General features: G+C 46.6%; 1 protein-coding gene across 9 annotated transcripts in view; it reads left to right on the forward strand.

The window, feature by feature from the left end:
• The window catches only part of PLEKHD1 (pleckstrin homology and coiled-coil domain containing D1), a 71689-nt gene that overhangs the window by 13235 nt on the left and 45700 nt on the right, over window positions 1-12754 (forward strand). For all 9 annotated transcript variants that reach the window (XR_009729579.1, XR_009729578.1, XM_061380302.1 and 6 more), the window contains 7 exons: window positions 574-667; window positions 1532-1621; window positions 2141-2217; window positions 6682-6773; window positions 9093-9145; window positions 11103-11197; window positions 12054-12147. Coding sequence is in view for 7 of the 9 variants with exons in the window: in XM_061380296.1 (XP_061236280.1) it covers window positions 574-667; window positions 1532-1621; window positions 2141-2217; window positions 6682-6773; window positions 9093-9145; window positions 11103-11197; window positions 12054-12147 (595 nt within the window). In the remaining 2 variants the exon portion in view is untranslated. The remainder of the gene's footprint in view (window positions 1-573; window positions 668-1531; window positions 1622-2140; window positions 2218-6681; window positions 6774-9092; window positions 9146-11102; window positions 11198-12053; window positions 12148-12754) is intronic.

Below are 12754 nucleotides of genomic sequence, written 5' to 3' on the forward strand. Positions count from 1 at the left end.
TCCTGAGTACTCTTGTGGCTCATCTTTTGCCTTGAGTCACCTGATGATGCAGATCGGTGACTCTCCCTGCCATAGACTCAGAGTTACAGTGGAAAGACTTCCCTTCTGGCTTATGCAGAATGGGAGGGAAGAGGGTGGCAGGGAATAGATTGAAATAATAAGCTTTTCATTGCTCTTAGCCCATGTGAGAGAGACCCTTAAAAAAAGAAGCAGTTTTCTTTCAAGAGGTTGAATGCAACACATGGGCTAGATAAAACGTGCACAGGTCAAGATGCCAAAAGGTTTTGGCTGTGCTTTTGTCTTGGACACAGACCTCCATCCCATTCCCCTGTGAATAAACAGTTCTGTGTGCATGCTGTGGCAAACTGCAAGCACAAAGCACTTGAGCTTGGCACTTAGTGTTAAGCACTAGCTCTTGGCTACAAGCCCAAGTAAGGCACCTCACCTTAGGCATAGGTGGGAACAGTAAACTCTTCTGCTCAGAAAGCAACGTTAGATACGTGGTGATTTTCTTGTGCTGTGGAACCATGATCACTGTTCTAGCAGAGTTTATTTCCTTTCTCTGCCTTAAAGGTTCTTCATCATTAAGGAAAGTTTCCTGCTCTACTACGCTGAGAGTGAGAAGAAGAGTTTTGAAAGCAATAAATACTTCAATATCCACCCCAAGGTGAGCAGCGTTTGCCTGGGGAAGGGGGGTTATTCTCTTTGTAGCTTCCTCCCCCTCCACAGGCCCAGCAAGTGAAGAGGTAAGTCAGATCCAGAGAAGCCCCCCAAAATGCAAGAATCGTGTCAGTACCTCGTTAGGTTCCTCAATGATTCAGCACGACTTTGATGTTTTTCTTACTGAATAGTATATGTATTCACATACTTGTGGATATGAGAATGCTGTTGGCAAAGCCAGTGGTGGGTCTAACAGTTTTGGTTGCTGCTTGCTCCTAACTTGTACTTGCACTCATAAGCAGTCACATCCATCCCCTGCTAACCCCTCAGCCATGAGCAGCAGCCTCTATCAGAAAGCTGTGTGGTCTGAGTCTGCTTTTTCCTCTGCAGTCTCTGGAGGCTGATGAAGCACATGTGCTCCCAGAGTGTAGATTTCACCCAGCCCGGTTAGGGGCAGGAGGGCACCCATCCATCCCCATACAGCATGTGTGGGGTGTTGACCTACTGGTGGTGACTGTAACAGATGCACAGCTTCTCTCATGGGATCACGTTGTGAATCTGCAATGTCTGACCTTGCCGGGCAATTACCTCCTCCTTGATAAGAGCTCTCACTTCCATGTCCTACCTAGCAGCCTTCCCTCCAGCCATATGCAGGGGAGCCATCTTTACCCCTGTTCAGATACTACTTGGAGGTCTCCTGAGGGTGGTGGGAGTCCCTGTGATTTTCAGGAGCTGTGTGTATTGTCCCTCTTGGGTTAGGCAAGGCAGGGCAGGGGCCCACAAGTGAAGAAGGGTGAAAGTTCAGCTCCTGGTTAGTTAATGGCTATACTTGATTTTGATGACTGATGGGAGCACTCTGGTTTATCTCCAGGGTGTCATACCCTTGGGAGGCTGCGTCGTGGAGCCCAAAGAAGAGCCCAACATGCCTTATGCCATAAAGATCTCTCATGAAGACTTCCACGTAAGTAAACTTCTTTTCTTCTCAAAAAAACCACCCCATAAACACCACAAAACAGGTTATTGCTGGTGAGCAGAGCTGAATTGGCAGCATTTCCCACCCCACCAAGGTATCCTACCCTCTCTGGGCAGACTACCCTGAGAGAGGGTGGCTTTAGCATCCCAAGTCCCCTCAAAGCTTTGCTGCTGCTCTTGTCTTGACAACCAGTGAGGAAACTTGCTCTTTCTGACAGCAGGTCTTATCATACTAGAGGACCAGTAGACAGAGGAGCCCTAGAGCTCACATTGTCCTATTGTTTTATTCCTGCCATGACCGCTTGCCATTCACATCTCTTCCCAATGTGTGGTAGATCTGGGTTATATTTGCTCCCGTGTGATGCCTCCATAGACGTGGAAGCCTGCAGTGAGCTTTCCTCCCACTGTAGCTGTGTTACCTGTGTCCTGTTCATGTCCTGGGTGTGCAGAGGTAAGGCACCAGCCTCTCTAATCCAGGCTTTTTTCCCCCTCCCCTCCCCTCTTCTAGGGTAACATTGTTCTAGCAGCCGAATCAGAGTTTGAGCAGGCTCAGTGGCTGGAGATGCTACAGGAGTCTGGAAAAGTGTAAGCTTCTTTCTATTCCTTATTCTCTTTGATCTGCTCTGTAGATGTGTGAAGGATAAAGGGGAAGAAACCTGACTAGAAGGGCCATGGGGAAGGCAGAAAAGCTCCCCTAGACTAGCGAGACCTTCACTTGCCTCCTGGACTCATTCTTTCTTACACAAGCATGCTCTAAAACTGACCTAAATCTTCCTGCCCGGGTGTAGTATGCAGTACAGCTCTTTGTTACCAACCCCAGACCGTCATATGTCAAACACTGATATACCAGGTGGCATCTGCTGTCCCTCTCTCTTGCTCAGAGAGGTGGGAGCTCCCCTAGACCATTTTGTATGGGAAGGAAGGTCCACAGGCTTGACGAAGCTGTGGGTCAGAAAACCTCCCTGAGGTGCAGGTGTATGAATTTGGGGTAAGGTAAGAGCAGAACAGGCAAGGTGCAAAGCTTGTGAGCAGCTGTCTCTGTGGCTCTACACCTCACTGGTGAGCAGCGACCTCACCAGCACATCCTTGTTCTCCTTAGCTGTCCTGGTCATGCTGAGACGTCAGTAACAGCCATGAAGCAACTGTGTGACCATGGGTGCGCATTGCTTCTGCTCAGGTCCTAGGGCACTCAGGCCATGCAACAGCAGGATTTGGTTTCTGGAGACAGTTTAATTCTGAACAGCGGAGGCAAGCTATATCCCAGGGAGGAGATGTTAGCAAAACATTTCCAGCCCACCTACAGTGTGAGAGAGTTTGATTGCTGTGTGTGTACGCTACTGAGTCCGTAGTCCACTGAGAATACTGGAGAGATCTGCAGTTTGTTGGCCACCAGCTCTGCAATCCCTCAGTACCCAGGTGCCTGACAGTGCAGTGAGCAGCTGTCCTGCAAACCCAAAGCAGGCTCTTCCTAAGTCTCGGCAGATGCAGGAAGAAATAGCACTTAAAGAGGGACTTGACTTTCCCAAGCCAGGCAGAAGCTTGCAGAGCCATGAGGTTTGAAGCAGTGAGAACTTCTCTCTGTCCTTCCTGGCTGCATTGCAATGTGTGTATGTGGTCTCTTGTGACTGTAGGGACCATAGCTGCTCTTTCAAGCAAGTTGAACTTGTAATACCAGTGTATGTATGCATGTGTGCATGGCAAAGGTAGTATCTCAGTTAATTCCAATGTTATGATGCTGAAAATGTTCATTTCTAATTAATGGGGAGCACAGTGTTATGGTGGATCAGCCCAAGCCAAGCTCTGAGCTGCTGCAGTGAGCCTGGCTTTGGTGCTGGAGCAAGATGTAACCTCCATGGTATTGTATAAACCGTAAATGCAAAGCTGTTCATTAGAGCTTTATGGGAGCATGTGCCCCGTGGGACACAAGACCCAAGGCAGAGGTCAGTCACCCACTCAGAAGGAGCAGGCTTGGCCACAGCAGAGGAGGAGGGATACGGACTTAGCCCTAGAGCAATTTTGAGTTGTTTCTTTGATAGCACAGGTCTGCACTTGCCTTCACTAATGCTATACTCAACGATTGCCAAGGACAGTAATTTGGGGGCCAAGTAAGTCTTTCAGGAGTGTATGGGAGGGAAGGAACATGGCTGCACAGTGCAGGAAGGGGTCTTACAAACAAGTCACGTGTACCTGCTTATTTCACAGAGCCAGCATTTTGTGTAGTGCTTGCTTCAGTATCCCAGTACTAATGTTTAAAACAAAGATCTAGACTGGCTCCTATCATACAGCAGACCACCTGCACCCAGTTGACAATCTGCCTGAGACACCCCCTTCCCTCCCCTCTCTGCTTCTGTTCTTTCATCAGAGAAGGAGAGTGATGAAGCTCCAGTGCCTGCCTAATCAGTGCTGATGATAGCCTGCACATGAGGAAAAGCAGAGATTATGTGATTTATGCTACCAGGGTCAAGCTGGGAGCTAAGCAGCAGCCAGAAAAGCACAGCGTGGGCCAGTAAATTGATCTGCAGTGAATAGGAAAGCTAAAAGGACACAGCTGAGATCTTCTAGGCAACCTGTTTTAGTGTCCTGCTGTTCCTAGATGGAGATTGTAATGCCAATGGCACTGCAGCACTTAATTTATCATCCTGCTCCCTCATTATAAAACCAACCAAAGGAAAAAAAAAGCCCCAACAACACAAAAGCAAAACCAACACCCTCAGAAAACACCAAGTCCAGAGACTGAGATTTTGTTAAATAGGGGAAAGAAGAAAAAGTGAACCCAGCATGGAAAGCATCTGTTTTCTCTCTCCTTTGTTTCAATTTCTGTCTGCTGCCTCTTTACATCTCGGGCTGGGTGGTGTGTGTGTGTGTGTGTGTGTGTGTGTGTGTGTGCCTGTGCCTGCACAGCTGCCTAGCACCTCCACCATCACAGTCTGCCCAGTGATCCCTTCAGCTCCTCACTCCTTTCCCAGCCTCCTGGTTTGATAGGGAGACCCCTTACTCAGTGCTCAGGGGAGCCGATGGTCTCTTCAGCCTCCTGACATGGTGTGCTTGGACTTACCACACTGGGCAGACTTAGAGAACTTCTCAGAAGTGCCAAAGCCCTGACTGCCAGCTGGCTGGGCTCTCTTCCCACCCAGAGAGGCTTCTGCTGCTCCTAGTAGGGGACGTGGGCACATGTACACTCTCTATGTCCATAGCAGCATTCCCTGCACTGGTTGAAAGCAGACTTAAGTTGGCAATGAGGAAAAAACCAAAACAAAACAGGTAACATACTACATATGTCCCATGGAACAAAAAAACCTGATTGTGAATGCTCTTGAGAAAGGTAAAATGCAGGCAAAGCTCCCAGTGCTGCAAAAGGACTAGGATAAATGATCTTTGAGCTGAAGAGCAAATGGAGCTCTTACACAGCTTTGGGGTGTCGTTTTCACAAGTATATTATAGGGGTTCTTTCTACTTGTCCCAGGAGCCTTCCTGACCCTGTGCTTCCCAGTACCTTAAGCCATGCAGCTTTTTCTGATAGAAACTCACTTGGTAAGAAACACAAAATTGCTCTCCCCTCAGCTGAAGTCACGGCCTGAATCACCCTGTGGCTGCAGTTACACGCTGGTAATGGTTCCAGCAGATAAAAGGAATAAAAGCTTACATGCTACACAGTGATATGAGTGCATCTTCTGAGTTATACAGCAGTGGGTGTCGTAACCTTTGAGTTACAAACAGAGAAACATCTTGTTAGGCTGGGGAAAGGAGGTCGCACTGAAAAGGTGAATCTAATAAACAGACACCTTAAAGGCTGCAGCTGTTTTGGGACCTTCCGAGTAATCATAAAATAAGCTCTGTCATGCTCCCCACCCCACTCTTGCAATGTTTGCTCTTGATTTCTCTGGGGTTAGATTCATCCTGTATTAGAGAGTATTAGTGGAAAAACACATTTGCACTCACATGTTCTCACTCAAGATGAAGATGTCTACCTGTGGGCAAAACATCAACTTTTTAATTAGCATTCTAATTTCTTCTGCACTTCTGAATATCCTAGATGCTCATTAGCTGAAAGAAACCCAGCTGTCTGCGAAGAGCACAAGGCAGTGCTTGGGCTGCTGGAGCTGTGAGCTCCCTAGTCCCTGGGGTGATGTGTTTTTAGTGTAATTGTCTGGCTTTTGTAAGAGATGAAGTACAGGTTGCCTTGACACTGCTTTATAAGAGGTTGCCAACCTAACAGCTTCTGAAAAACTGTAATTTCACATGGCTCACAAAGAGGCCTGGTACCAGAATGCTTAACAGGTATTTAATATTAATAAGCTCCCTTAGGATTTAATGAAGATGGCAGAATTTCTGGGCAGCAATTGCTGTTCCTGTATGTATGTCTATATAAATAGATCGGGATGAATTTTATGTATGCATTTTATGTGTTTAGGTATTTTGTTTTCTAATGGAACATTAATAGAAGTGAGCAGCGAACTCCGTTTCTGGTTCTGTTTTTGATTTGTGTGTCCTTGTCCTTGGTATTTAATATCTGTATTAAACCTGGTCCATCAGCTCAATCAGTAATGGACATCTGCTCCACAGGCCTTGTTTTAGCAGCTTAGTTTCCTAATATGTTCAAGAGACCCTGAGATCCTTAGGCCAAAGTCCTACAATAACTCAGGGTACTCTTTGAATATGCCTGCTTCCTTTGACTCTCCCTACTTACTAGTGTCTTGTCAGGCTTTTGTCTCGGGTTCTTCACTGTTTTTACAGGGAAAGGCACTTAACACATGGTGTAGGGCTAGACACCAAATCCTAGTGGCTTGCAAGTTTGGCAGAGGAGGGATTGATTGGTTCCAGGATGGATGATGAATAATAGGAAGGCTGAAGGTAGAAGACTGTGTGAAGGAGTCAATGAACAGTTAATAACAGTTTGAAGGGGAAGAGTGGCTATAGCAGCAAAATACTGGAAATGCTGCAGAAGACAGTGCCACTGTCTTGATAGACTGCTAGGCTGAGTCCTCTGCCTTGCTCCGTGGGACCCTTAGTTCTCTCTTACATTGTCTGCTTTGTGTCTGCTTTCCCTAGGACCTGGAAGAATGCTCAGCTGGGAGAAGCCATGATTGAGAGCCTGGAAGCACAAGGACTGCAGCTGGCCAAGGAGAAGCAGGAATATTTAGGTAGGAAACTCTTACTTCCAAAAGCCATAAATCCAAAAATAGCCATTTTGCTTTTCTGGAGTTGTCAGTATGGCCAAGCCAAGGATTTACAGGTTTACTGGATGAAGCTTTGCAGTAGTCAGCAGCTGAAATTCAGGTTTGAAGGGAGTTAAAACATGAAAATGTAAAGGTAGGATCTGGACATCTGTGTGGAGCATGAAAGGAACGTGCTTTGGCCAGCACGCTGCAGTCCTGCAGCTCCCAACGGCTGGACTGCACAAATGTTTGCTGTCCCTGGGAAGTTTGGATGTGCTGATTTCAGCTGCTCACCAGGCAAAGAGCCAGTACCTTTGTCTCCCTGAATCACGTAGGACTGGTATTTCTGAGGCTAATCACAGCTTTTCATGCATGAGTTCTCCTCCTCCAGATGTTTGCGTTTTTTTGGTCTTACTCAGTCTTTACATTTGCTCACATTGATCATATTGGAAGGGATAGCTTTTACATGGGCTTCTTTGAGGTGTCCAGTGTTAACGGCTAATTTGCCATTGCTCTTTCCATGGGCAATGGAGAGAGAGCAGTTGCTCCAGATGAACATAGAATAATTTAGGTTGGAAGACACTGCTGAACATTATGTAGTCCAATTGGCTACTTGGAAACCAGCCTCTGGATGGCAGTACCTTGGGTGCTCTGACTGCATTGGGCAGTCCAGCTGTCTCTTCCCCACGTTGCCCATAGCAAGAGCCAAGGGAGAGTAGCCTTAACCCAGACACCTCCTAAGTTAGACCATTCCCCAAAGTGTAAGAGACCTTCTGACTTGGGGGCTGCTGATCACATGCGTGAACTCAGTGGCTTGTCTGGGCAGTCATCTGCTTTAAACAATCTAGCAGCAATATCGAGTGCTTCAGGTTGGTGATTTCTTGAGCAGGGATTCATGGTATCTACTCCTAATGATCAAGCCATTGGAGGGATCTTGAAAAACCTGCATTTCTGCATTCATGCTGATCGGGGGTGATCTCAGTATGTGGTCTCACATATAACAGTGATCATAATTCAAGTATCAAGGCATGTTCGTTCTTGCCACCTAAGTGCCATTCACACATGTGAGCTGATGTACGGCCTCATATATGAGGCAAGCAGGTTCCACACCTGACAAAGCGATAACAGGGAGTGCTGTGAGGAGGACCTGGAGAGACAGGAGGAAAGCTAGAAACAGGAAAGTTTTGTCAAAACATTATTTTGCAAACACTGGAGCAGCCTAAGAGACTGAAGGGTGCCACAGTACAAGACAAGGTGATGGAGGAATAGAGGAGTACACCTTCTGTGGCAAACAGGAGATCATTTGGAATATAAAATACATATTTCACTGGGTTCTTTGGTCCATGACAAGAACATTCAGAGCTGGTCAGTTGTCACAGTTGGTTACTTTCTCTTGACAGCTATTGTCTATTTATTCCTATATAACTGCTGAGGCTTCTGCCTCAATAACCTTACCTTCAGTGATCTGTGTGCATCCTGCAGTTAAGCTTTGAGGTCAGGTGCTGCTCCTGGCAGCAGGTCAAGGCTCTCTGGGGAAAGCAAGCAGTGTTCCAGGAAATTCCCTGGATCCCCCAAGTTACCTCTCAACTGTCCCCCACACAGCTGTAACAATTAAAAACTGCCCAAGGCAGAGCCTGTTTACGGTTAGAGCATCGGTGCATCAGGTCACAGTGTAAGGATCAGGGCAGAGCCCCATGTGGGCATGTGTCCTTAGTAGACAACAGCAACTGATGTTGAGGGGAGCTATTATTAACACGAATAGTTAAGAATGGTTAAGGAGTTTTGTGGCTAAGTTAGGGGATTGATTTCTGGGCTTGGCTGGGACATGCCAAGATCACAAACGGGTGCTGGCAGGTGCCTGAAGGAGAAGGGTGATGTGCCAGGAGGGTAGGGATGGGGCACAGAGCTGCAGGAGAACTGACTCTCTATGCAGTGGTGCGTGACTCTGTGCACCTACTTTCTGGGCGTTTGCTTCCTTATGTGAGAAGCGGAGATAAGAGTATTTTCCTGACTCAGAGGATTGCAGAGGTTAGTTCTTTAATGCTCTTTAAGAATACTTGAGAGGAAACCTTAGAAGGAGTACGCAGCAGTATGGTTGCTTAGTTTATTAAGTCATTTAGCAACCTGGAAATTACAGAACATCCCATTACTGTCATCTCATCCTTTGGATTCTCCCAGACAGATACACACAGAGCAATAGGGAACACTGCATTTTCAAGCCTCAGTCAGTGTTTCATGCCCATAAATATTCCCACAATATAAATTGCTTTTCTTTTCCCTGCATTTGGCCTTTTGTGTTTGCAGATAAGCTAATGGAAGAAACAGAAGAGCTGTGCCTGCAGAGGGAGCAAAAAGAGGTGAGTGTTCATCACAAGCCAATTTGCTTCAACTTCCATGTGCAGGACTGGGAGACTGGGAGTTGTCAGTTGGAGGGCATATCAGGGTTCAGGGAGGGAGGTTTTGAAGCCAGAAAGTGTCTCCAGCCAACCTATGGGTCCTGTGGATAAAGAAGGGAATAAGAGCTGTGCCGTGAGATCAGTCCTGGAGGTGTATCCCTGCTGCCCTTCCCAGGCACTTTCCATGCAATGTTCTTGTGATATATGTCTCAGGAGAAAAAGGGAAGAAGAGCTCATTAAATTAGTATTCCCTGGATTGAATTATACACTTGTTTTTTGGCAGATTCAAGACAGCTGTGGCCATCAACTTGTCTGCACAGTTAGAAAGCAAATGAACAGACCTGGCACTGTTCTAGTGTAGAGATAACTGTTGTGAGAACCAAGCAGCAGCAAAAAGCAACATCATTTGTTCTCTGGACACACAAGAGATGGGGAGAATAATAAACATTGCAGTGAGGAAAACTCAAGAGAGCACTCCCTTAGATGTGACTATTACATCATAATTAAACAGGTTTCTTGTTTTCCAAACTATTCCTAACTTGTATTTGCTTAATATAATAAAAGCAGTTCATGTTCACGTTGTTACTACATCTATACCAGCTTTTATAGCATTATCATGAAGTTATTTTACGATAACTTTGAAAGTGGGTTGTCCTATTACATGGTAGGAAAGCCTGCATGGATGTAGACCACCACATTGCAATCTTGCAAACTGCTGCATGCTCTTTTCCAGTTAACCCAAAATGGCTGTCTCCCCTCTTTAGCATAAGACAGCAATGCTGACCTTGGCTTCTCAGGCTTATGTTTTTCCTGTGTGTGTTTCTGGAGAGATCAAGTCCAAAGGTGGCTTGGACACTTCTTTAGAGCTAAGTTACTTCTGCCTTTGCAGGGAGACATCCCTTTCTGGAAAGGTAGCCTGCTGCCAACTCACGGCCATAGAGAGGGAAATGCCTTTGTTTAAAGGTCCTGGAACAAATCTCTGCTCTTACAAAACCATGCATGGTATCTTTGCTGTCCACAAAGATCAGATAGTGCCAGGTTAGTCTGAAGGAGTTTGGTACTGATGAAGGAATTAATATATAGCTCACTGAGCTGCTCTGGTGTGACCTGCTGTGAGCCTGAAGGCTTCAAAGCACGATGTTGGGAAAGCAGCTTGAACCATGTATCTGCATCATGGAGCAAGAGACTTATTATGGACTTACCTGGTGTCAGGGGTGTTTTGTGACCTTCCTGGGCCTGCAGCAGGAGTTCTGCCTACAGCTAAGGCTGCAAGGGAACCTGACCAGGACTCTTGCTGTACTTTGTCCCTGTGTACCTTCATTTGCAGTAGGTCTCTGTAAAGCTGCCCCCTAGACCAGGGTAAGAGACTGTTTCATTGCTTGAGGATAGCTTGTGGTATTCAGTGCTCTTTAAGCGTGATTTTATAAGCACTGAGGTAGTGATGGGCTGATTGAACTGTGCAAAGCTGTAACTGTGCAGTTTGTGTTTTCCTATCCCAGCAGGGATGGGAAACGAGGCTGAGATAGTAGAACTGTCACACTTCAGTGCTGAGGCCTTCCTGCATCCAGGCTTTCTGTACCCGTACCTGTGGGTGCCTGGAAATGGTACATGCACGGTGAGTCCAGATTTTCCAGGGGGCTTTGGACCTTCTGTATTTTGCAGCAGAGCTGATCTGTGCAGGGAGCATATCCAGGACTTCCAGGTGCCTGGTAAAACGGCAGGGACTTCTGGATGTATGGAAATCCTCAACCAACCTTCAATTCATTCTAACTGCTCCTGAACAAAAGGGTGGTGGAATTGGACACCCCGTGGCTCTGCATAGCTCAGGTTAAAAGTCACAGGCATTGGTAACAGGGAAGCCTTTCCTAATTTTATGCGTGTCATCAGAGTACATTCCTTGCCTTCTCTTTCTGTCCAGGAGCTCGAGCGTCTGAACCAGGTGTTGGAAGCAGAGAAGCACCGGTTTGAAGAGGTGGTACGGGAGCTGCGGCTGGAGCAGGAACAGATTAGACGGTAAGGTGGGAAAAGCACAGGGCAGGAAAAGGACATGAGCTCCCACACTGGGCAGAAGTGCTGCTGTGGTGGTGAATCCAAACAGTTTGCAAAATCCACCTATTTTACACATGCTATATTAACCAAACCAGGAATGGTTGAGATCCATTTACCTGCATTTACTCTCACTTGTGTGACCAATGGAATCCGCCTTAGCTTCGTTTTGCATTCACGGCTCCAGCAGCTTCATTTTCAGAGGGCTGGGACATGGATGAACCTAGATTAGTGAGAGTAGCATGGCAATGGACAGGTCCTAAAGGATTTCAGAGAGGGAATTAGTTTGATTGAGTGTCCTGCCATGTGGGCTCCAGACATCTGAATCTGGTTTTCCATGGTCAGCTGAATGATGAAGTTGCCTCACCAAGAATAACCTTTTCATTTTAATAGTTTTGCTAGCCAAGATATGAACAGTGAATGTATTTAGAAAGGGAAGGATCCATGTGCTTTTCCCTGAGTGTTTGAAAGGCTATGTTTTGCCATTGCTCTCTTGCTCCCTTTTTTCTCTCTAAATAACATCTCAGAAAAGACAGTGTGAATTTGCAAACCATTTTCGTTTTCATAGACCTATATCTGTTTAGATATGACTGCCATGTCTGAGCTCTCCCCATTACAACCTGGAGGCCCAGTAAAGTTCCTGGAGGCCCATAGCGTGTTCAAGCCGTGATGATTCCTAGCAAGCTCCAGACTCTCCGGGGCTGCCTGTATCAACCACTGGTCGCAGGTCGTGCACTAAGAGATCCACAGTTTGTGCTGTCTGAGCATGGTCTGTGGGGCTAGTGTTCCCCTGCAATAGCTGTCACCCTTTTTGCTTCTTTAGGGAGCTAGAGCTCACAGCCCGCTCCCTTAAAGGAGTGGAGGAAGAAAAGAAAGAGTTGCGAAGCCTGACACAGTCCTTACAGAAAACTCTAGAGGTGAGTGGCCACTTCTCCCCTCTGAGTGACAGCATTCTGGGGATGATCCATGAGAACTTACCAGGGCTGAAAGCAATGCTGTCCTGTGGAATGAATCTAACACGCACTAGTGCCAGAGTTAAGTCCTGTGTGGATGAACAGGTTCATTTGGTAGGTGATATGAAAGTCAAAATCCCCTGCAGAAAAGAATGACTGGCGCAGAGCCCAGCAGTACCAAGTGATCTGATGTAGGACAATAACCACAAATTGCAGTTTGCTTGAAGAGTAGGGAGAGACTTTTCACCACACAGGGAGGCTAGTGGTGGGAGAGGCTAAAGAACCTACATGTAGGAAGGTTTTCACCACTTGACTGTAGAAAGCCACAGCTGAACAGATCTTGCTGTGTTGACATGCCAGTTCTGAACAGGAGGCTGGGCAAGAGGCTACCAGATAGTCCCTTCCAGCCAACATGGCTTTAAATCTGTGATAGTGTTCTGACATATATATAACAATGCATATATATCTTCTTTACATATATATACTAAGTGCATCTGTCTAAGTCCTGGTGGAATTTGGAGCAGCAGAAACACATTCCTTGTTCACAGAAGGGAGCACGGTTCCTAGGCAA

Source organism: Neopsephotus bourkii, unplaced genomic scaffold (assembly GCF_033783945.1).
Source record: "Neopsephotus bourkii isolate Nb327-2 ecotype Australia unplaced genomic scaffold, CSIRO-AGI_Nbou_v1 NB_1792, whole genome shotgun sequence".
Lineage (NCBI taxonomy): Eukaryota > Metazoa > Chordata > Aves > Psittaciformes > Psittacidae > Neopsephotus > Neopsephotus bourkii.